General features: G+C 40.6%; 2 protein-coding genes across 3 annotated transcripts; one reads left to right on the forward strand and one right to left on the reverse strand.

Moving 5' to 3' along the window:
• Positions 1-120: 120 nt before the first annotated feature.
• Positions 121-3,685, reverse strand: ccna1 (cyclin A1). Of its 2 annotated transcripts, none has more exons than XM_029448372.1 (9): positions 3,552-3,685; positions 2,274-2,432; positions 1,934-2,153; positions 1,728-1,843; positions 1,360-1,586; positions 1,031-1,235; positions 788-901; positions 551-684; positions 121-406 (listed from the first exon to the last, which is right to left on the reverse strand). In XM_029448372.1, exons 2-9 carry the CDS (start codon positions 2,430-2,432, stop codon positions 355-357), a joined length of 1,227 nt encoding a protein of 408 aa, XP_029304232.1. In that variant the 5' UTR covers positions 3,552-3,685; the 3' UTR covers positions 121-354. The 2 variants fall into 2 exon arrangements, with proteins under 2 accessions (XP_029304232.1, XP_029304231.1); XM_029448371.1 differs by lacking the exon at positions 3,552-3,685 and adding an exon at positions 3,403-3,534.
• Positions 3,686-13,566: 9,881 nt separating this feature from the next.
• sertm1 (serine rich and transmembrane domain containing 1) lies at positions 13,567-24,016 on the forward strand. Its single transcript, XM_029448382.1, has 2 exons — positions 13,567-13,833; positions 22,671-24,016. The coding sequence occupies exon 2, from the start codon at positions 22,676-22,678 to the stop codon at positions 23,015-23,017; it is 342 nt and encodes a 113-aa protein (XP_029304242.1). The 5' UTR covers positions 13,567-13,833; positions 22,671-22,675; the 3' UTR covers positions 23,018-24,016.
• The last annotated feature ends 1,197 nt before the right edge of the window (positions 24,017-25,213 follow it).

A 25,213-nucleotide genomic window follows, 5' to 3' on the forward strand; every position in this document is an offset into this window, starting at 1 on the left:
TTTGTTTTACTCCCTTCGCATTACAGTGAGACATGAAATATGAAAAATAATAAAAATGTATAGTTAGAATCACTCTTAAAGATATGGAAGATGGTGTACTTCATGATTTCTTTAAAACAAAATATAATAATACTTACCAGTTTGTAAAACATTTTGCATGAGCACCTGCAAGTATTACAATTTCTTTGTTAGGTTTTATTGAAATTCATTTATTGTAGTTGAATAAACTATATGAAAAAAAAAAGTGTTCAGAGGAGTTTTGCATATATGGAATGGGCAGTAGATTCATCTGTTTGATTATTTCTCAGTCTATTATGTTCTGGCAGAAGCGTCAAATAAGGGTGGGGCAGTTATTTATACGAAAGGCAGAGCAGCAGGTGCAGCGATCAATGAAACACGAGAATACCTGTAAGTAGAAAGATAAAATATCCATTTAGAGATGTATAAATCTGCCCTGGATGCATTAATAACCAAAGAATCTGTGCACATAAAAGATCACAAAGGCTTGTAGTTTACATAAGCTTATGAAAAATGATAAACTACACCTTACTTTGAACTCTTGTACTTTTCCCTGATGGCTTGTTGTGGGCGGCTCTCTGCACTGATGTATAGATGATGGAGATCAGTCATGCAAGGCACAATTTCAGCAGTGGTGTAACCGGTAAAGGCATGTAAGGAATCGGGCTAAAGTATGGGGGGGGGGGGGGGGGGGGAAATAGCCTAAAAAAATCAGATTTGAACTAATTCCTTGAAAAGTTATTTAACACAATGATCTGGGAAAACTTACCCAGAGAGATTTGTTTACAGTGTAAGCAGCTAGGCTGTAGGCTCCAGCTGCCACTATAGAAGGGGTGTACTGTAGGAATGGATCAATTTCCAGCAGGCTTAACTCTGCTACATACTAGAATCGGAAAAAAAAAACACATAGCCAAATCAAAATATGATCAAAGGACATTAAAAACTGCAGCTTCAAAGGAAGTGGGCCCAAATCTATAATCTAGCCAGTATTTGAGTTATTGATTTAGCTCACCAAGGCAAGGTTCTCTGTGTTGGCACAGACTGAGTGGATGGACATGAAAAGGCGAAGGAACTGGTTTGTGGTGGGCGCTGCCATCTTGAAAGATAGCACTTTTAGGAAAAAATGCTCCATCCGTACCAGCTGCTTCTTAGTGTAGGTGCTGTCTGTGGTATACACAAACTCGTTCAGCTCAGGGGGGAAGATCTCTTCGAATTTTCTACAAGGTGACACATCAGGCAACATCAGATGATCTTACCACAACCACAAAACATTACCAACCAATCAGAGACGGGACCGAACAAGAACATATCAAACATTTACAATCACAAACACATGCTTACGCAGCAATCATTAATGCAGCTGTGCCGACCAGCTGCAGCTTGCCCCGTTTCACGTATGCTGTGTACGATAGAAAACGATCCAAATAGTTGACAGCAAGGTGCAGAGTTTCAGAACGAAGCCTGTATTCCTGGACGACTTCTACAAGCCAGTCCACCAGGATGACTCGCATGCCGTTGGTGATCTCTGGATGTTTCTCTAAGTAGCCTAGCCTTGGCCTGGACTTCATCTGGCATTACAAACAAAAGCAGTTATCATGAGGTATTTGCAATGAACTGAGGAGCAAAACGTCACAACTGCAATGCATTGAATGCTGCCCATACACAGAGAAAGAAATGATTCAGTGCTCATAGTTCAGATAATTTCGCACTTCACTCTCCCTCAAGTGCAGGTGAATGTCCTCTGCATACTTGGAAACACACAGCACCTCCTCTGACATCAGGGATTCATTTGGTTCAGACTGCATAGAAGCATCCAGGGATGAACCTACAAGAGAGAACAGCAGTTGGGTAAAGAAAATAAAGACCGAACAAGAAAAAAAAAGCCTTGTGATGTTGTTGTATTTGCCAAACTCACTTGAACTCAGCTCCAGTAATACTCTCAAGTCTTCATTTTGCAGGGCAGCAGCTTTGGCATCTAGGTAATAGCTGTCTGAGACCACTTCTTGGCCAGAAGCAGCAAGAACGACTTCACAAGCCTCCTCAACATACACTTCATAGCTGGAACTGGAGGGTTGGCCATGGAACGCAAGCTGGGAGCTGTCGGAGATGGAACTGTGTTTGGACAATTGGCTTCCCTGATGGAGAAGAAGGAGTCAACATGATTGCCACATTAAGTTGAAATGTGAATATTCTGTGAGGGGAAATTGATTTGAATCACAAATTGTAACGCTCTCCACTGTGCCCCTGTCACATACCTGGCCGAGGGATCGACCACACAGCTCATTTTCTGACAACACACCGAAGGCCGTCCGCTGCCTGGCTCGCTGGACCTGCAGTGAGTCTATTTTGCTTGAAAGTGGAATGTTTTCCTTGCTAGCGTGACTGCTGCAATGGGCGTTTGTGCCGAAGTTCATCTTTAAACAAGGAAAGATAAAGTATAAAAAGGATACAGGAAAAGTAACAGTAACATTTAGTGAAACAGAACTAACAGGTTGTAAAATCATTACATATACACCTAAAAGGAGATGAAAGAATCCACATTATGTACATATTTTCAATGATTTGCATTTTTTATAGTTAAATACTGCGTTGTTTTAAGCTTTTCTAAAAACTATTTATATGAAACAATCTGAGAAAGAAACCTCACCCATAGCAACATGTAGGTATGTGTAAACCTGTAGTAAGTTGTTGGAAACAGCATATTGGTTAGGTGGTTACTTGATGGCCTCCCTGACCAAAGCACAGCATGTAAATAGGGCCGCATCTATTACTTCCTTTCATTATTGATCAATTTCTTATAAATTCCTTTATCTATAACATTTCAGAAAATAGTGCAAAATACACATTATACATTACCCAGAGCCCAAAGTGACATATTCAAATAGCTTGTTTCCAAAAACCAAATATATTCACTGTACTATCATATACAGTATGGCAAAGGGAGAGCGTCACAATGTCACATTTGAGAGTCTGGGACCAGTGGATGGCTGCTCTGCTTTAAAAAATGACTGAAATGGTTAATCGATTATAAAAAAGAGCTGCAGATTATGTTTTTATTAATTGATTAAGCGTTCTGAAGGTAAATGTCCAAAAACATATAAATAAATAACAAAACAAAACAAAAACACTTTTCCTAAAATGTACAGGGAAATGCTCACTGGTCCCACAATTGGAGAACATAAGGTGTGGAAAACATCGTTACCATGGTTACAACAACGTATCAATGTCAATAAATCACAGACACACAAGCTAAGACAAACAGGTAGAAAACAAACAAGGCTGCAAACTAAGTGCATCGCTTCACTGTATCACAGAACACCAGGCCAACAACACGTTTTCTGTCGGCTTCAAATATAAAACATCTGTTCTTGTCTGCAAACTCACCATAACCAGAAACAACGGAGTTAACAGTTTAACGTTAGGTTAGGAAGGTGGAAGGCATTTCACAAAAGCGGAGAAATTGTCGGTAACTTTCTGATTTTTTGCTTATTCGGAGACAAACAGCGACCTCTCGCTGCGTTCAAACGACTTACAGCAGCTTGTTGGGTGTCGGATGTTTTCAGTCCAGCGGAGAAAGTTTCCTTGAGGTTTTCTTGTAACCAATCAGCTGTTTCCTCCGAACTGCTCTATGTCAGGTCACGTGCACGCACTCAACAGCTGACAGTCGACGACGTCGTGCGTCAGGAATCCCCCACTAATTTGAATAAATAGGATAATTGATCTGTTTTCACAATGGTTTTGCATAACTACATTAAGTACATGTAGCTGTCTGAGCAGAGATATGTTAGATTTGGAAAACTACTATGTTGAAAATTCAACATATACGTTGACGATGCTTGGCTTAATTCTCTCATAAAATGAGATGCTTTAACACACAGTAAATCTTATGAATGTACCTTACTTCTGTAAAAAGTAAAAAAATAAAATAAATAATCACCACACAAAAAACGCAATGAAATGCATCAGATATCCGAATATGATATTTTAACTTTTTAACATGCCTGGACTTCAAGTTGGAATAGATATATCATTATAAAAACATACAACTGGCTTAGTTTTTTACAATTTACTTTGAATGTTTTTGTTATCTATTAATTATTAATTTTCCTTTCTTCTAACTGGAATTTGTCTTTCTTAAACATATTGAATTTTGAATATGATACAAATAATAATAATCACACCTCAATGTTTTTGTGGTGTTTTAACAACAGCACATAAAGTAGGAGGTTTCTGAGTTTCTGGTGCTTGAGTCACTTTAGAGACACTCATCTCATCTGAAGAGAGTTTCTGTCATCATGTCATGAAATGATGTTTGGACTGTTGCACTGTTCTTGTGCAAGAATGTCAGTGTCACAATCGGCTGTTGACAAGATGGGCTTGAGTTAAGAAGACAGAGAGCAGCAGGGTTGAGTATAAAACCATGGGCTGGTCCAGTGTTGGCGACAGTTCTGAGTCTACTCTTGAGTCAACTGACTGTGGCCTGTCGCAGTATTTAGCAGAATATACTGGTTGAATTATGCACATCTGTACAGTATCCCTGAATGACACACATTGACACTGAATTTTACACAGCTACCAGCAGCGCTAGAAGAGCAACCCCTGACACCTCACATAAACATGTTTCAAACATTTCATACATCTCCAGAACAAAACAAACGCTGCTGTTTTAGCAAAGAGCTATATATTCACATTTGTGTCCTGTCTGTGCGTAGTCAGTTTGTGTCCGTTTCCAAGATTTGTATCTGAGATTTGAGCTTGATGTCATTATCAAAGCAATTTATTGTAGATTTCACTGGGATTTGTTCGAGCTCACAAATCTACATTTTCTCTTTAAGATGGCAACTTGTACTTTACTGCATTTAGTCTTTCTCCTGTTTGTTTGTTTTAAGCACACACAAAAAAACATTTTTTTAAGGATGGAATAAATGCTGCTTCTGGCTAAATGCCTTCCTCTACAGTTTTTTGTGCTCGGCTGGCTTTAAACTGTGAACTGCTGTACACATCACTGCTGTTGCCTTTGTTGTTGCTGGTGCAGAAGCTGCGTGGTTGCATCCCACATTAGAGGAGTGGCAATGATTTTCTATCCCAAAGATAGGTACACTACAGATAACACAGGAACAGGATAGAAAACCAAAATCGACAGCGGATAGCACACGGACATCTCCAATATATAAATACGTGTGTATATATATATATATATATCATATAACACTGTGATATACTGTCTTGTGGACTTGCACGAGATTTCATGGCAGTTGATTGACCCTCCTTAGACAGTACATGCAATAAAGGCATTTTACACAGTTACATTAAAAACAATGTTAAATATACAAGATTAAAAAGTCTATATAGAAAGCTTCATGTTGTGTCTGTGTGAAGAGTAACCCGCTGAGCGCCTGCAAGTTCTACTTTGCCCATCAGATGGCAGACTTTCTCTTCAGTAATAATTGCCTGATGTTTTTCATCTGCAGTAAATCCAGCAGGTTTTTGACATGTTATGTCAAATAAGCATTTAAGTGCTCGTCAGATGATGTAACCATATAGACGCAGAGTCTTATCATCAGGCTACAACCCCAAAAAGTCAAATAACATAAGTTTGGATACATTTATAATTTATAATATTAAATCTAATTTAACGAATTACCTCAGAACCTTTGCTCACTCTAACTCCTCGGGGATGGAGATGGTGCAAAGCAGTGAAATATTCAGCTGATTAAAATACCAAAGTGACTCGTACTCAAAGTTGTATGCATCTTTCTTCGCCTGCAAACCAAGTGGATGTTTAGAGCCGCCTGAAATTATTATTGTTATGATGATGATTATTAGTCACAGCAAGACCTACAGGCGGTAAACTAAAGAGTCAGATATGGGAGCTTGGAAGGACCCGGGAGCATTAACTACAGTGTTGTCATGCTGCTGCTGCTGCTGCTGCTGCTGATGCTGCTGCTGCTTGCTCCAGTGGCGCAACAGGGGATTAAAGATTCCAATTTGCAGTCTTTTGGTCACAAGGCTGCCTTTTGAACCTTCAGCCAACCATCACTCCTATACTTTGCTGATGGCTGTATTTGATGCAAGGCTCCTTCAATTTGTGTGCACTATGTTGTTTTTTGAATGTATGTATCATTGTACAACGCTCTACCTTACTCACTTGACCAGAACAGTGTCCTCTAATTAAATGTGTTTCTTTCTTTATACAATTCCGTTGGATTTCAGTTGTACTTGGTCCTTGCCAAGATATGTTGAAAGAGAGTCACGATCCATTATTAAGGAAATCTATGACGGTCAAACAGCATACACCTAACTCTGGAGTGTCAAGCAGAAATCCCCTGAAAATGTTGGCTGATGGGAAGATTGGTATGCCAGGTGCCAACATTTACCCGTATGTTTGCCTAATAAAAGCGCACTTCAGATTTGCAGACCTTAAATGTATGTAAAAAAAACTACTGTTAATCTGCCTTCACATGCACTCACCGCGAGGTAGGGTGCAGAGCCTTGCGGTGTTTAGGAAACTAGATCGTTTTGTTTCTATGGTTACCTGCTGTTATCTCATTGGTTGCGCTTTGAAAGGACAGAGGCAAAGTTGAAACAATTTGAACTTTGAGCGCCGGTGATTTCGCTTCCGCCTGGTCGGGCGGCACCGCTCTGTCCGTAAGAAAACAACAGCACAGCCAGCGCAGAGCGGTTTTACCGCTGATCATGTGAAAGCAGCTTTACGTCACAGCAGAGAAAAAACATCTTCTTCCTGTATCATATCATATAGTCCATAGGTCTTCAACAGGGGGTCCGCGACCCCCAGGGGGTCCACGGAGGTACTGCGGGGGTCGCAAAATTGTTTGTAGATAAAGCAATTTATTTATTTTTTATTAAAAAAAGATATACTTTTTATCACAGCCTCCCCTTCCCCCCTCGCACAGAACTCCGACAGCAACCCCCCCTCGCACATAACTCGAACTCCGACAGCACCCCCCCTACACCCGTTTGGGGGTCCTTGGCCTGAAAAACGTTGAAGACCCCCGATATAGTCCAATTATGAGTGTGTGTAATTCTATATCAGAGAAGATCTAATGTTATGTAACATGTGCAAAAGACAAAAAAATCTCCAAACCCTTTAAAACTATTGGATAACAAGATTTTGAAAAACAAATCCTTTAAAATACAAAAGGCCACTTTAATAAAGTTAATACCAAAACTACACTTGGAGAAACTATATTTAATAACATGCAAGATTTTGGTATTTACAGGGCAAACATAAAATCATATTTATAACTAAATTAAATTGTGAAAAGATGTGCTGGCATCTGGACAGATAATCACAAAGTTAAACATAATTAAGTCATTTTTTCCTAATCTTTTTCCTATGCAACTGCTCTAGGTGTTTAGAGCACATTTTCACAAACGTGTAGTTGGCTTGTACAGTTTGCGAAGCTGAAACATATATCAATACAAGTTGCTCCGAGTGTCAGGACGAGGAGGTAGTGAGTAATTTTCTCTCTGACAGATAAGATGCATTGGAACTTTGTTCTACCGCAGAACTGATTAAATATCCTCACCCATAGGGTCCAGTAGAGATGGGAGATAAGGTGACCTGCTGTGGCCATTTTCTCTTTAAAGCAAACAATAGATATCTGGTCACACTGTGCTGAAAGGAGGGACTGAGCAAACACAAACACAAACATAGCACCTGCTCGGGGGACGCAAAGTCTCTCTGCCTTCCACTGTCTTTGTATCCCTCTTCCTCATTTCCGTTCAGTCCCTGAGCAGATGCAGATTGCTTATGACAGATAGCATTGGACTGCTGCCATTTCATTAACGTGATGTATTGGTGGTGACAGGCTTGGGCCAGATGGGGTGGAGGGGTTTGAGCATCACCTTTTAAATACTGTGCCTTCCAGGAAAATCCTCCCAGTTGGAGATGGACACGTCTCATCTTCCAGCAGTACACTCATCCAGTAGTGTTACCCCTGTTGGGAGGGATCACAGCTGAGATCGTCTCTCACCCTGAGCACAGAATAAGTAGTTCAGAGAACACGAAACGAGCTACTAACCTGCAGGATTAAGAGATGAAGAGGCAACCTAATCTGCTGAGGTTTATCCATGTTGAACTGAAATTTTCCCATCGCCTTTTGCAGGAATGGAAGATGATTAACTGATCATGAATCAATCCAAATTTAAGAATCAAAGTCAATTATCAGTTATCTCTATCTTCTTAGTATCTGTCATTTTAAACACAATTCTCCACACCATCCAGCCAGGGGAGTAACTTGTACTGTCAGCTCAAGCTTTAAACTTTAACTACTGACCATTGTACGTCGATTGGTTGATATCTTTGTATTCTGCTCTCCTTCTCCATCTGTTGTGTTCTGTATGTTGGTGTAGGCTGGACAAAGTAACGGCCCATGTCTTTATCTGAACACTGCTACAAAGATGGGTCGTGTCCACGGTCCTAAAACCCAGAAATGAGTTAGCATGTTAGCACTTCCGGTTCCCTCGTCTCAAAGTCAATGGCTTTTTGGTTAGATGCCTGAAATGAGGTATGTGGTTAACACAAGCTGAAGAGATATTAATGTTTTGTTCTACAACATAAAAATAAGTCAGCAAATAACCCCACTCGTGAATTTCTGAAGCTTCTATGCATCTTAAAAACAGCACTTGCAAACAAATGGCTAATGAGATTACTAACCGTCATCACACCGAAGACGAGTCCGCTTTTAGCTTAGTGGTGGTGACGTTAAGCCATCCATCCATCGTCTACCGCTTATCCGGGTCGGGTCGCGGGGGCAGCAGCTCCAGTAAGGAACCCCAATCTTCTCTTCTCCGGGCCACATCCTCCAGCTCTGACTGGGGGATCCTGAGGCGTTCCCAGGCCAGTGAGGAGATATAATCTCTCCACCGAGTCCTGGGTCTTCCCCGGGGTCTCCTCCCAGCTGGACGTGTCTGGAACACCTCCCTAGGGAGGCGGCCAAGTGGCATCCTTACTAGATGCCCAAACCACCTCAACTGGCTCCTTTCAACGTAAAGGAGCAGCGGCTCTACTCCGAGTCTCTCACGGATGGCTGAGCTTCTCACCCTATCTCTAAGGGAGACGCCAGCCACCCGTCTGAGAAAACCCGCCGCTTTTACCCGTGATCTCGTTCTCTCGGTCATGACCCAGCCTTCATGACCATAGGTGCGGGTAGGAACGAAGATAGACCGGTATATTGAGAGCTTTGCCTTCTGACTCAGCTCTCTAAGGGAGACGCCACCCGTCTGAGAAAACCCATTCAGTCATGACCCATCCTTCATGACCGCTAAGTCATGCGACCGTTATATCCTAATGTTAGCTTTTTACTTGTGGCGATTGCATTTACACTTCAAAAATCATAAAAGTGGTATTAATATGTGGAGATTATTTAGCTAAACAAAATATGTAAGTGTCATAAACGTTTGTTTGCCACAGAGTACCAAAATATAAAGAGAAATCCCACCGGCTTTTTGTTACGGGAACCAGTGCGATGCTAACTTGCGGGTCTGCCTACGAAAATGTGTCATCTCCGCACCACTCTGTTATCAGAATGTATTGACTCTAAAAGAGGGCTGGGAATCAGCACCTTGATATCCAAGTTTTCAAAGCAACATTAAACAAAAGAACTCTGAAGGGGTCAAGTCATCTGGGCCAAACTGCAGGAGCATCAGTCAAGTAAAAACGAAATAATGAAATATGCCTAAGGGAAGAGTTTGAAAAAAAGACTAATGAAACACCAACAAAATACATCAAATAAGAAATAACAAGTTAAAAAATAAACAACCATTTATCTAATCTATCCATGTTCCTCTTTGTCTGCTGTCTGGAGGTCACATGCTTCTCACAGTCTTTGAGCTATAATAATGCCTTATTTAATGATCCTCATGCAGATCAAAAGGACCTTTTGTTGAAGAATATGATGTGAAGATTTGGTGTCAATCTCCTCCATTAAAAGGCCCATCACTATAATGGGCCAGGGGCATGAAAAGAAAATGAACTTGGAGAGGAAGGGGGGGGGGGGGGGGGGGGGGGGGTGTCAAGTCTGAGAGCTCTTATTGTCTATTTCTTATGATGGTGGAATAATTATGCTGCTCAAACAGTGCAACCAAAACACACACACATGCACAGATAATCAATCTATAACCAGAGGGTAACACTTTATAGAAGATCACAGAATGTGGTATTAACCATAATGATGCAACAAACCTTTGATGAAAGTTTAATTGTTTACTTTTGGGGTCTGCTTCCGATTCATTAGGTATTCGTAGTGAATGTGAGAGGGGGGGGGGAAAGTAATATTCACTGATTGAAGGAAATGTGAAAAGATATAAACCGACTCATTAATTAAGCAGAAAGACAAAATGTAGTATTTTTTTTTATCCTCTATACCTTTTATTGCTAACTTGTGCATAAAATATCTCCTCGTCGCTCCATGCCTGAGCCATGGTGCGTATGAATTATGAATGTCTGAAGATTAAGGGCTTTTTTTGTATTTGCAGTTTAAAGGGCCCCAAATCTTTTGGAGCACTAAATTATTCATATATTCAAATGAATCTGACTTTGAGGACATTTTTTTTTCCTTTCTTCTCTTCTTTCATGAATTTAGAGTATACCCTTCAGAGGGATCGGGTAAGATTGCCAAGACTATTAGTGGTAAAGGTTTGAGTAGAGCAGTGAATTCTGTCCACTTTTGGGTGTCTTTATCAGACATGTGTTCTTTTACACATGCGTCGCTGTTTATCCCCACAGTGCCAAGACCATATTTCCATCTCCCTCATTGTTATTCTGGACAAGTACTCGCCTGTCAGGCTTCTGTCCTGTGTGAGTGTGTATGTGTGTCACTGTTATGCTTCAGTATGTTCTCTGCCCCATGCCGTCAGATCTGTGGAGCTCATTTTGAAAAAGCTGGAGTGTAGTCCGTGCATATTTATTGACTGGTGTCTGATCTGCCAAATCTTTGAAAACCAAACTGAACATCCAAAATATTTCTGAGCATCCTCTCGGAGACACGGACAAAATATATTATATTCTAACTGTTTCTCGGAGATTATGAATGCAAAGATATCTTATCCTGCAATAAGGAGAAAACAAGAGAAACAGTCAGCTCATCAAAGTCTTGAATTTTGATTTTGTGAGCTTCCCTCTCAGTAGGGCGCTTCGCAAATTGCTGCAGATTACCAGAGAGATGTAAAGCATATCTGCTGGAGCATCTACAATACCCAGAACTTCTAACATATTTGCAACTAACATCTTGACACCTTCCTGTCTGTTATCTAAGAGAGAAATGAGCTTCACACACACACACACACACACACACACACACACACACACACACACACACACACACACACACACACACAGACACACGCACACACACACACAAAGAAATAGTCAGATGCAGTTGCACACCCTCAATGCTGCATGTCTCCCCCTCATTAACATGCAGTGCAGAGACTGGTGTCCTCACAAGGGCAGTGTTGGGATGGCATGGAGTCAGAACAGGCTGGGATATCAGGGAATGACACGGAATTGGCGGCCACGCCTTTTGGGATTAGTAACAAAAACCAGTTGAGGCCAAAGCTCTTATCTCCATCCTTCAGTCCTCTCTTTCTCTTACACACACACACACACACACACACACACACACACACACACACACACACACACACACACACACACACACACACGCACAGGCAACACAAACCCACACACTTGAGTTTGCTCAGAGACATAAAGTCACACACATGCAGTCACACAGACATAATTAGCTTTGCCAAAAATATTCCCCCTTTAGGAAAGTAAAGACTTGTGTGAGTGTAACGATTCCCTGTTTAGAAATGGTCTCTCGGAGTGTGATTAGTGGAGTGAAGGTCAGGGGAAAGAATTATTTGAATAATTAAATAATGTTCTTTTCCTCTGTCCTTGGTGTGTCCCTCAACACTGTCAACACCAGCGAAACTGCCTAGAGCGTCTAATTAAAACTACAACATTTCTTTTTAATTTGTGTGGTTCAGATTAAGAAAATATTCTCGTCAGATGAATCCCAGACCTGTCCCATTTCGGTGTGAAGTACACATGAATACCAGCCATGTGATGTTAGTGAAAGCTGGATTTAGATGTGGAATAAAGTCATAGTCCTCTCATCTCTGCTCTCTCTGTTCTCCGAAGCCGCTATTCCCCTCTGGTGCCGGTGTCAGCGGGCAGATGGCGGAGGACGGAAAGCATCTGTGAAAGAGGAGTTGCCTTTTCCCCTTCTCAGAGCAGAGACAGGTGTTATCTGCTACACAATTAACACCTTCATGAATATCATTAAGGTGCTTACAAGCTCATATGTTAGATTCAGGGTCAATGCGCACATTTAATTTTAGATCAGAGGAGACTGATTGCAACACATTAGCATTCCGACACTGAGGTTTTCAGTTTAAAGCAAAACTGCGCCTACAGTACTTACAGCCTCCCAGAACCGCTGGTCTCGTTTAATAGAATCAACGCTATCAGCGCCACAAACGACTCAAACTATCTGCTTTGCTGGATAACTCGATGTGAGTGAGAAAATGTTTTTGATTCATAATTTGGGTGAACTGATGCTGTAATGCGTCTACAATGCTCGGTCATTCTGTGCTTTGTTTTTTGCCCACAAAACTGTTTAGCTTCTGAGAGTAGAACCATCTCTATGTTGTGGATCGATGAATCCCAGACATATTTTATTCCCCCCATAAAAAGTAACATTTCGAGAAAACTATGATCTTGTTTTTGTAGTGATTTCAGCGTATGTTCATTTTTAATTTTCTATAAAAAGATGTGTGCCCTTTTCCAGAATAGATATGCTTAGCTGCTGTTAAGAGACATACTGTTAAGAGGGGAGATCAGTAAGTGAAAGGCAAGTGAAAACGCAAGCTTTAAAGTGAAGAGAGGCGAGAAGAGCTGTGCTGAGAAATTAAAAGGGTGTTAAAGTCTAATTCTTTCTTCTATGGCTGCCCTTTTCCTTCATCTGCTGATTTGGGGTCTCATCTGAGGAGTTCAGTCTGCCAGCATGACGGCAGCCGGTTACTGCTAACCACGGGATATACTGTCTACTGACGCAGTTTGCTGAGAGCAAGGCTGTGTCCCTCACACAAACACTAGAGAGACGTGAAACAAAGGGTTGGTTGGGTGTGTGTCGGAGGGTGTGCATGTAATGACAAATATGGATTTATTGGTCAATTATCAAACCATTTATCTGGCTGTATGTCTATTGATATAGCTGTTTGTCTGCCCATGTTACCTAATAATTGAACAGCTAGAAAAATGTGAGGCATATTTGCGAGCACAAAAGACACAGAATAGATTTGACTGTTAATGTGATCATTATTGAAAGGTGATGAGCAGCAGAGAGAAAAGTGGGAGGGCACAGACGGGGGGAGTCACAACAGAGAGAGGGGATGGGATTAGAGAGAGCACTACTCCCTCTCTTATCTTCCCTCTCTTCTTTCCTCTTCACCCCTTCTCAAGTAAAAAAAAACCACATAATTCATTAGTTACAGCCTCTTAGTTAGAGACCTCGTGTTTGCGTGTGTTCCCCTTTGAATCTGAGCCCATTCATATTAGAAAAGATCCATATCTGACAGTGTCTGCTCCAGCTGTAGTGGGTGTGTGTGTGTGTGTCACACTGAACGACAGAGAAAGGGAGGGAGAGAGCGCGGACAGGCTCATAGGGAAGAGCTCAGGGGCAACAGATCTGGTTTGCTCGGCTGAAACACCAAACACAACGGGAATGGATTTCTGCACGACGTGAACGCGAGCAAGGAACACCGGTCTCGTACATTTAAAAAAAGGTCTGTAACTTTTCCTTTTTTGTTTTTACAATTTCATATATGCTGCTGTTGCTTTAGGCTGCTTTTTATGAAATGTTTTCAAATTGTTTTGGTACAGAACGGGGACGATGTTTAATCTGTTCCTCAAGAGCGGATTCCTGCTGAATACAAAGAGCTATTATTCACCTCAAACGCCTCAAATGCATCCGTCTCTTTTTCAGTTGCCAGCAACTTTATTCAGTGCGTTATCACAGCCTGCAGAGCAGTCGTGAGAGAACAAACACTGTTTCAGACAGATAGGGAGAGAGAGGGGGGTAAAGAAGACATAAAGGGAAGATGAAATGAAGGAAGACATAAATGTTCCATGAGACATGCAGGAAAGGATAAAGGTAGGGAGTGGAGAATGAATGTATACATTCATTCACCAAGTTGGGAGACAAAGCAGGCTTCTTGTGGCAGTTGAGAAAAAGAGGGAAGGACTGGAGTGATGAGTGAAGCAACTGTGACCCCAGATTGAGAAAAAATAAGGAGGACATAAAAAATAGTGTCCTTTCAGGACAATGAAAACAAGAGTAGGGTTTGTTTGATGATCACCATGTTCATCATAATCACAGTAAAAATGAGCTGCACACGGACGCACAGTCGGTATCAAATGTACAGTATTGGCAACTGCACTCAGAAGTATCAGGAGTAATTACCAGATAGAGAATAAGGTGTAAAAATACACTTCACCACAGGGATGAACTAGCAGGCGCACACACACACACACACACACACACACACACACACAGACACACACACACACACACACACACACACACACACACACACACACACACACACACACACACACACACAATAACACTCAGACATCAAAGCAGAAGAGCTCATTATCTACACTGGCCACTGACCAAAATATATTCCAATACTTCCCATTTGTAATGATCACCCTTTCTCAGGTTTTAACTCGTGTTTTCTTCCTGTCTGGGAGAATAAGCCCTTTGTAACACCTTTAAGGTGTCATTACAATTTGTCTTTTTGAAATCCTCTCGTGCACTGAATATCTGAGAGAATCAGATAACGCTTGAACAGCGGTGCTCGACCCCTGGTGGAGCTATCGAGTGCGCTCAGGTGCGCTGTGACATTTTATCATTCAAATGTAAAAGCGATGAATAAAAACATAAGTTTGTTGTTTTGTGGACTCATTCAAATTCAAATTCTAAATGTGGACTCTTGTCTTTCATTTATGGGTCTTTTTAAGGGATGTCATTTTAAAGTAAATACTGAAACAATCCAAACTGGAGAGAAATAGATTGTTTGGGCGTCTTGTGGGGAAATGGTTGAAAGCTTCTGACGCATTTTAACATCGCTCTCTCCATTTTTCATCATCCCTGCATATCTCTGACCCATAAGTGGGTTATCTGTGGTATTTGGGGCTGCTGAGGCGATTTGGAATTCATGTAGTTGAGCCTCAGGTCGGTTTTCAGCTGATTTGGCTCAGAATATGAAATATACAACATGTTTGAAATTCAGGCTACTTTTATCTCCTGGCAATTTGTTGTTTGAGCTGAAGTAGTGTGATAGCGTGTGCGTGTGTGTGTGTGTGTGTGTGTGTGTGTGTGTGTGTGTGCATACAGTATGTGTAGAAATCTGTTGTGTTTGCACATACTGTATTTGTATGTATGAGAATTAATATGGCATTTCTGCTATTGACACCGCTCGTCTTTGTTCAGGCATGTGGTGTGAATACGGCATAACAAAGCGCACACACACACACACACACACACACACACACACACACACACACACACATACACACACACACACACACACACACACACACACACACACACACACACACATACACACACATACACACACACACACACACACGAGTATGGCCCAAATGCCATGACATTTTGTCACACATGTATCTTGTCCATTATTCATGAAGTGAAGAGCTAATACCAGAGCTAAACAGACAACAGAATGCGTTTATCTCGGGGGGGTTAAGGTTTAAGTAAATATTTGCATATGCTGAATGCATGGACTATTAAAATTCCAGTAATGGCCGAAGCTATTTCCTGTCAGCGAAAGAGATGTTGAGATTGTAATTAGAAATAATACAGTCCAAGGCTATGTTGCTATCTCTGTTTGGCCCCGAATGGGCAAGCCATTGTGAATATAAAAAAGCCTTGGGCAAAAATTACACATTTTATAAATAAAACAATAAAACCAGAAACCAAAAAGAAGTCGTCTTATTGTTGGGTGGAGACGAAGAGGAAAGTGCTTTAGGTTCTGTCTCGAATGTTGTCGGTCACATAAATCTTCAGAATAAACAGATATAAGTATGATAGATTAAATGTTTATAGCTCTAATACATTAAATACTTAATCATCCAAATGTAATCTCTGAAAACAAACAGTAATTGCTATATGTTTCATGATTTCATTGTTATATTATTACAGCTGGTTGATCACTATCCAACCCCTTAAACACCTTTAGAACATAAAACTGCAAAGGCATGTACATCAAATGCTATCATTTAAGTAAAACATATGTCTTAACACCCAGTATACACGTAAAAAGAAATACACCCTTTACTAAAGACTACACACATAATACAATAAAACAGAGAAGAATATACCGAGGACAACAAGAGCACAGGATATTTATGTGGACAGAACCAATCAGATAAAACAAATTGTTCCAAATGTACACTGAATACTGACAGTGAGAAAGATTATAAGGAGATGATGAAAAAAGGAAGGAGGGTGAGGAACAGATTGAGAAAGTGGAGCAGAGGAAGCTTCACGGCACAATGTCTCAGGAGTTTTGCTGAACATACTCCACCAGCAGAGGATGAAGTAGATTGAGCCCAGGAAGGAGTTTGATCAGGAAATTGGGCAGCGTTGGGAGTCAAGGCTCAACAGCTATAGATACACTGGTGGTGGACAAAACATATGCTCTGTCAAGTCATGACCCAACAAGCAAAGGTGGAGCAGAGAGCGTAGAAAACTGTGGAACTCACCAAGAGAAATTTGCTCTGGGCAGCCCGGTTTGAAGCGTGTGCAGTAGAGATAGCCGAGACTATACAGAATATATTAAAAGCTCTTAAATAGGCTCAAGGGGCAATGATAACATCGAAAAAGCTGAAATATATATGTGAGAAAAAAGTCAAGTCATAGCTAATAGTGAAAAGGAAGAGCAGGACTCGTGAGGAAATGGGAGAATGAGGAGGCTGAAAGTCAAAATGCCTGAAGGAGGACACACTTCTTCTATGTTGAGTTATTCAAGGACGTAAGTCAAGTCAATTGAATACCAGTCAAAGAACATCAGGCTCTTGTGAAGTCCGGTCTCAAGGAATGGCACTGTCTCCTGAAGACCAGTCAGGGTATCCATAGTTCTCTGGTGACATCACGGCCCTATGGGAACCCCCACCTGGAGGTCAAACCAAAGCTGCCCTCCACTGCCTGACAACATCAGCGCAGCTCTTACCACAACGCCATTGTTGTTCAAGTGGATACACAAACCTAATAGGAAACAAGCCTGGGCTGTGTTTCTACAGAACCTCTTCTCAGAACGAAAAGCCAAAGGAGGTGAAGATTGTGGATTTGTGCAATGAGACGTGCCGCCGTCCCAGGCGATTACACTTCTCCTCGGAGCCTCCAGACTCCATTGACATTAACAGTCATTTTACCTCGCTGATAATCGTAAAACACATTCCATTCAAACTCGACGGAAACAAAACAAAGTTCATCAAAACCATCTTGGTTAGTCTTTCTCCCTATTCCAACAAACTGAATGAACCCTTAATGTGCAGAGATAAATGTGAAAATATGCCGGCTCTACACGCAGTTTCACTCATCTTCGCCGGCAATCCAAAAGAGAAAAGTCCATATCAGCTCAGAGGGAAGTGTATGGCAGCTGAGTTCACACCTGAGTGAGTTCGCACCTGATCAAGATTCCCTTCCTCTGTAAGAGGGAGAATGACAGAAGGAGGAGCAAGTGGCTGTATGTGGTCTCTATTCAATTGTAAAAATAATGGCATAAATTGCACACTTATTGTCATCTGACCCCAATAAAACCCGATATGTAAGGCTTTTAAACAAGGATTGAAGTAAGCATTCCATTTGAAACACGCTGGGCTTGCACATTTGATTAATGTTCATGTTTAAAAGCAATCCTGATAAAAAAATGTGTAAAAGCTCAAGCTGATAAAACAATGTTGTTGTAGGCCTGTGTTTTTTTAAGCTGTTAAAGAAGACCCAAGGTCTCCAAAACCCAAAACAGAACATTAGGGTTGAGCAACAGCTGACAAGACAGGCTTTTGTTACGGAGACTCAAGAACAAGTGAGATTTCAGCTCAGTGTGAGAGATATCAACGGGCCACAAAGGGCACAAAAAACAAACAAAGAGTCCCATCTTCAAGAGCCACCATTTTTTTCTCTGAGAATCCTAGAAAAGAAATGTAGGGAGGCTTAGCTGACCAAAGAACTGAGCAAAGTCACGCTAGACTTTGGGATGTGGAGGGAATCAGTATAGGCACTGAGGATCAGCTGGTGACTGCAACCAGTTGAATGAGTATCAAGCAAAGCATAATTGCAGAAAAACCCATCACGTTCAGAGGAAAAACTGAGATAAGATAATGATCGTTTAAAGATAAACTTCACACCTCCTGAGAATCTTCTTTTTCCAGTGATGTCATGTAGTGTGGTTACCGGTGCAACAAAGAAAACTTCTACACCTTAGGATGGAAGCAAATGAGAGCAGGAAACAGAAAGATTGCGGGGGCATTTATATAATTTTCCTAAATAAGGATCCACAATTTTTTTGTTGTTCTCGGTATTACGCTTGTAGCTATACCTAAGGAAAATAACTACAGGTATTCATTTAGCGTAGGCGAGTGTGTGCGTGTGTTTGTGTGCGTATGTACATGCGTATATCTGACCTCTTCAGTCTCAGCGGGACTGCATGGCCTGCCCTCTTAAAGTAGATTAGCTTGAAAAAGAACTGAATGTACCTTGTTGCCTGGATACAAAAAGCATCATTAATCCTAATTATCAGCCACTTCAGCTCACAATGAACAAGCTTCATCACAGTTTTGAAAACAACATATCATTAACGACAACAACCTATACAGAGCAGGAAAGAGTAGGAGGGGACAAGGGAAGGGCCGTGGATAAGATGAGGAATAGGTGGCAGAGTAGAAAAAATGAAAGCAGAGAGGTGGAGAATGAGCGACCAGAATTCAGTGTCATGTTCATGGACTTTTGTTTCTTGACTGAGTGACACATTTTCAGCTGAAATGACAAAATTAGTCAAATTCGGAGTTACAAAAATAGAAGCGGACTTTTGTTCCCGCTATCAGCAATTACATTTTTTTAAATGAAAATGATCAAATCAAGACGGTCAAATCATTTCAGGAATGAAATAAATGAAAGTGTTGATGGACGATGGCAAAAAAACCTGATAAATAGTTATAGGAGAGCAGAAGGAGGGAAGGGCAATGCATGTGCAATGAATATCAATACTTCCAACTCTACTCTCCGACTATATAAATCAACAACATTGGCAAGGCAATTTTGTATTGGGCTGGGAAGACCACTGGGAGGATTTGATAAAGAAAACAGAGTTGGGGCAAGAAAGCATGCAATCACAGAGAGCAGCCTAACTCTTCCCTCCTCATTATGCTGTGTATCTCCCTGAAGGTACAGTGGGCCGTAAATTAAAGAGAGCAGAATTCTTGTCAACTGTACTATCCAGAGAGAGACAAATTGAGAGAATAAAAGGGGTGTGAATAAGAGTTTGGGGACATAGTGGCTTGCTTAAACTTCAAAAGCTTGCTCAAAGAAGATTAAGAAAAGTTTTGTACCAACATTGACAAATGTTCAGAGTTAAGCACAGGGCCCAAACTGGTGCAAAACATTTATATTATGATGAAGTGGAACATAGTAAGACATTATTACTGACAATAGTCTGCAAAGTGTTCATATCATCATCTGACATTAACTCAATGTGCAACAGCTCTGCTATGGCTCTTGACTGTGAATGGGCTGTTGCTATAAACTTCTCATAATACTTCATGAAAACATACCTAAAACATAAAAACATTCAACACTAAACACCTGCACGAGCAAACCTCTCCGTGCTTCACACAATTCTCCCATCAAATATTTTACAGGTTAATGGCAGAGCGGTTAACAATGCTAGCTAGCTAGCTAACTGGCTGTCTACTGACAATGTTATTACATTCAACACACTCTAAGTACATAAAACACTGTTCATAGGTCACAGAAACAAAGCTATAAAATAACTCCAAACAACTACTACGGGATTTAGCGACTCCCGATGGCCATTAAATGATAACACGTCTACTAGCCTGCGAATTGCTTTGGCTAATGCTAATCGCTAACACCTGCATTAGCCTGCGAGTAAGCTACTGATGAGAATCGCAGATGCTTCCAGCACATACACGTATCCCAGCCTATACACTCAAATTCACAGCATTATCTCAGACCCGAGCAAATACATTTTAAAAATGTACAGTGTTCACAAAAGTTTCTATTGTATTTTGTCCAATTATAGTTCAAAACATATGTATGGCAATTGTCAGCGACACTCTGGCATATATGGCTCTTGACTGTGAACCATAGCTGTGTAAAATAGCTGTGAAAGACCTTAATGCTGCGACACTATAAAAATAGCTGAACTCTGGACCCCCTCTGCTCAAATGTATTCGTAGTGTTCTAGCAAAGACACACATACAGAACATACAGTATAGTAAAATGACAGACTGTCCACATTTTGAAGAGGTGGCTCATATGCATTTAGTGTTAAATAAACTAGTTTTTAAACGGAAAATGGTTTATATACTCATTAAGGGCTACACATACAAGTTATTACATCTTACATTTTATAAAAAAACATTCAAATGTACAACTATTTCAGACATGTTCTCAACAACTCAACATAATGAATTTAAATTAATAAAGAGAAATAATAATGATAATTTAGAAAAAAGAAAATAAGGGTAAATAAAGTTCATAAATATCAAATTGTAAGAAAAAAGTAGTACAATAGATTTGACAGTTGTGTCACTTCTTGTAGTGTTTAAAAAGTTTAATATTATTTAAACATCATAACCAACAAATCAAATTAAATTGCAGGTAATTTTGGTTATTTTACATTTAAGTAAGTACAATTTACCGTATGTAATTAACAAATTTACCGTGAATTCAATGTTACATTTAGGTGTAATTACAATTTCACGATCAATTTTGACATTATGATTAGTTTTACACAATATGTCATCTTTCAATCGAGTCTAAAAGTAAGTGAATGTATACAGTGGTGAAATAAATGTATTGTATATTCTGGTTCATCATTGCAAAAATGTTGTTTTTAATATCTAAGAATCTGGATAAATGTAGATTGTTTGTAGACGCCTATATATTGTGAAAATGTTGCAATTCACTCCACTCACGTGAATATAATTTGGCCAGGCAGGCACACATATGGTCCATGGTGAAATGCATAACCATGAAATGGAGAGGAAGGAGGGGAGAGCTGGCAGAAAAGAGAGAAAGACACACACCACTGTGAGGCAAAGAGTGTGACCCCCCTGCTTCCATTCTGGTCAAGGTCAATCAATCATCCCTTTGAAGTGTCTTTCTCTGCTGTGATAGATCAAGTCAAGACACAAGGCTGGCCTAACCCAAATACAACTCTCTGTCTCTCACCAACACAAAGACTGTGAACTCCATACCATAATGCTCAGTCACGTCTTCTAGTCAGTTTTGTGCCATGCAGTAATTTGCAGTGGAACATTATTAGCAGTATTAATATGCAGTGGAGGAGGGTAGGCTCTCAGCTGTCTTTGTGAAAGCTGATTATGAGGAGTTTAATTTAATCAGATAAGGATGCCTTCGTTTATGAGCATAAGCGGCTCCAAGCACCAGCCTGACAGGCTTTCAATGACACAAGCACTCCCCCTGCTGTTACTCTTTGTTATAGTCCGTTCAGTGAAGCTCCTGCAATCTGTCAAGCCCACAACAGACCAGCGTCCATATGAGGTTTTGTATTTTTCTGATTAGCCAGAAATTCATCTCTATACATTATAAATGTTTATGTTATTTTATGTTTACATTATTATGTTTAAATCATATTCTGTTTATATTGAAATATGCTTTTGTGTACTTATCTATGTACATACAGTGATAGTATATTGCATGATTATTTCATACAGAGTTCATACATTATGACAACAGGTTGATTGCACCTCATTGCTACAAATACATGCAAATATATTTTTATTTATCTACCATTTTTAATGTCCTTATCCATAATACAAGTATTTTCTGACATTTATTTTGCAACCTAATGGCAGATTGGTAATGTTAACCATTTAGGGCCATGCAATGAAATATTTTGAGTATTTTTAAGTCAATTTGATGTTTCTTAAATAGAATCTGAACTCTTCATTCTGGTGCTCAAAGAGAGCAAAAATAAATTATTATTTGCAACTATTATTTGATAGAAATCTGTTCTGCATCTGGGGGGCTCTTGAAGTAAATTGTTGGCACTGAATCAGATATTTCGAAGTGCTCTCTGTCTTCCTCTTAATCTCAGCCGAAGCGAGATGTGGCTGAAAGCTCTTGAGTCAGCAAGCATCTGCCATGCTCAAGTGTCCTGGAAGGGGAAAATAAATACTTGGCAGCTTGAGCAGACAAAAGAGAATTTCTCCTACTGGCGATTTAAAATAATGAACGTTGAAGTATCTTTCTGTTGTTTCACAATAAATCTCACCCTCTTTCTTTTTCTCTCATGCAAATCTAATAATCGATGCCAAACATCAGCCAGGATGTCAGGGATGGACGTCCCGTTGGTGGACCATAATGAGACCGTGATCTCTCCGATAGACAATGGGACCTTCCTTCGTTTCACCCCAACCTCTGCATCCACGTCGGCGGCCGCCTCGTCTCCAGGACGTCCGGGCAATGTCTACATTTACGTGTGGCTCTTCCTCGGCCTGCTGGTATTCCTGCTGACGCTGCTCATCATCTCCCTCCACAGGCTGAAGAACATCATCTCCTCCTCCTCATCGGTCCCCGACTGCAGCAGCGAGGGAGGGAGCTCCTTCACCAACATGGAGATCTGTAGCATCTCGTCCCAGAGGTCCACCATCTCCTCACTGTCCACCTGATGGAGAGCACATACAGACACGTAGACATGTATGTCCATGTGCATTTCCTTGTACATGCACGCAAACATGCAAACAGCAGACAAGCATGCACACACACACAAAGCACATGGAGCCCCAGCACCTCCTCACTGTGACATATAAACAGAAAAACACTTTGTCAGCTACAAAGAATCTGACAGCATTACACTCCACGCATGCATATTCTAATTCAAATAGTCAAGCCAGGTGTGTCCATGTTATTTCCATAGACACAGGGGAGATAAAGCTCACAATGTGATGGAGCGGTCTTGAGCGGTGAGACTGACTAAACTCTTCGAAACCCATCTGATAGAAAAAGACAAATGAAACTGAGAAACTGCTTTCCCTCAGCAGGAAAAAGCGTAATGAGGAACTATTACCTTTCCTCTTCATTTTTGTAAAGTTAATGTCTTGTATTGTACTTGTCATATTTACTGTGTGGAACAAAACATATTATTGCTTTCAAGTGTGTCCAGCATGTCTCATAATGTCTGTAGACTACACAATTACAGTTACAATAATATTAAAGACCATTACTTTGTACATAAATGCATGCTTGTGTCTCAGTTGTTCAGTAACGCTCTGGGATGCTGTAACAAAAGGTGAAATGCCCTGAAAACTGTACACCAAATTGCTTCATGATTCCTCTGGGGAACAGACATTGCACAAGACATCCTGCTGTGGATGTTAAAGGTGAGAAAGAAATGAGGGTTTTGTCTTACTGACAGGCAGACGTCCTCTGACTGCAGCTACAGACCAGGTCATAAACAAGATGAAATTCTTTCCCTGAAAGACAGGTCTACCAGCGTCACGGATTATCCTCTCTTGCCCGTCTGCCAGTATGGCGTCTAATTGCAGTCTCCATAGTGACTGAAGCATGAGAGCTCTGTGCAGCCTTGTCTGTCTCGTAAACTTCAGCTACAGTAATGGTTGTTTCTGCTCAAAATACATCCTTTTTGTTTTAATCCTGTGAGATGTAGTTTCTTTCTGAACAAATGATTAGAAAAAGGTTAATTCGTCTTCGTCACACTTTTACACAAAATTCAATAACAACTGAGGGCTCAGAGAGCAGCGGTGCCGGCTACGAGGACACAGACAACACAAGGAGTCAGATCGTTGTTCTCATCGACAAATCCTCATTTTACTCACACTGTGTGTTTCAGCCAAACTCTTTTGGTTCCTCCATGAATAGTGACAGCGTTGACTATTGGTTCATTATTCCAGCTGTTGATGAACCTGTATGCGCCCCAGTCAAGAGGTCAGTATGTCCACAACCTGTTTGGTTTAATGTAGTACAAAACATTCAAGATTCAAGATTATTAAACCTTTTGATTTCAAGTTAACAAGCAGTTAAAAATTATTGTTTTAGTCGTGATGTTAAAGGAATAACTGTGTAGATTGAACCCCCTGAATGTGTTTTTTTGTTATTATTTTCAGTCCTGCAAAGACAAAGATATAAAGCAGATTAAAAAATGTTCCAACTTGGGTGACCTGTGTCTTTATACTTACCTGTCCTTGCATGATTTGCTGTACTGTATACCTTGTGACTGCAAATCGGACTTTGGTCCATGGGTTAAATGAATGCCATGAATGATTTCATCCTCTCTTACATGTTGCACATATTCTTTTTTTTTAATGCAGTAAGGGATGTATTCTTACTTTGATCTCTATTTGATTCCCGGGTCTGGTGCATAGGGGTGCTTTAATATCCTCAGCACCACGAGCACAACGCACAGCAACTTGTGACGCATGCAATTAAGTAAACTCAGCTGACACTTCAGTTACAGGCTTCGCTGAAGGGAACTTCAGCTGTTTAACGGCTTTGATTTAAGCAGAGAGGGACAATACAGGACCTGAGCCTACAGATGGTAAAAGCAGGCAGCTAGTGCTGAAGATGGAAACTGGACATTTTGTTAAACTTTAATTTCTCTGTACGTCTTGAGTCTGTGTTCTTAGGAGGTGCTGCAGAAAATGAGTGACAGTAACACGACATCTAAAAGGAAAAATACAGCAAAGCAAAACAATGTAGTCGAGTGTGTTTGGAGTGCAAGCTCTTAACCACAAGTCTCTCCAAATCATTTAAGGAAGGAACATTCCTTTCAGTCCTCTCTCTGTGCGGCGCCACTGTCTTGAAGCAACAACAAAAAAGAACCCTTCTAGATAAACAGCATATGTGAC

Source organism: Cottoperca gobio, chromosome 14 (assembly GCF_900634415.1).
Source record: "Cottoperca gobio chromosome 14, fCotGob3.1, whole genome shotgun sequence".
In the NCBI taxonomy this organism is placed as follows: domain Eukaryota; kingdom Metazoa; phylum Chordata; class Actinopteri; order Perciformes; family Bovichtidae; genus Cottoperca; species Cottoperca gobio.

Coding starts and splice junctions, on each gene's coding strand:
- sertm1 (XM_029448382.1), top strand. CDS start 22,676: ATGTCAGGGATGGACGTCCCGTTGGTGGACCATAATGAGACCGTGATC.
- ccna1 (XM_029448371.1), bottom strand. Junction 2,154..2,273: donor GTGGTCGATCCCTCGGCCAG/GTATGTGACAGG, acceptor CTTCTCCATCAG/GGAAGCCAATTGTCCAAACA. Junction 1,236..1,359: donor GCTGCATTAATGATTGCTGC/GTAAGCATGTGT, acceptor GTCACCTTGTAG/AAAATTCGAAGAGATCTTCC.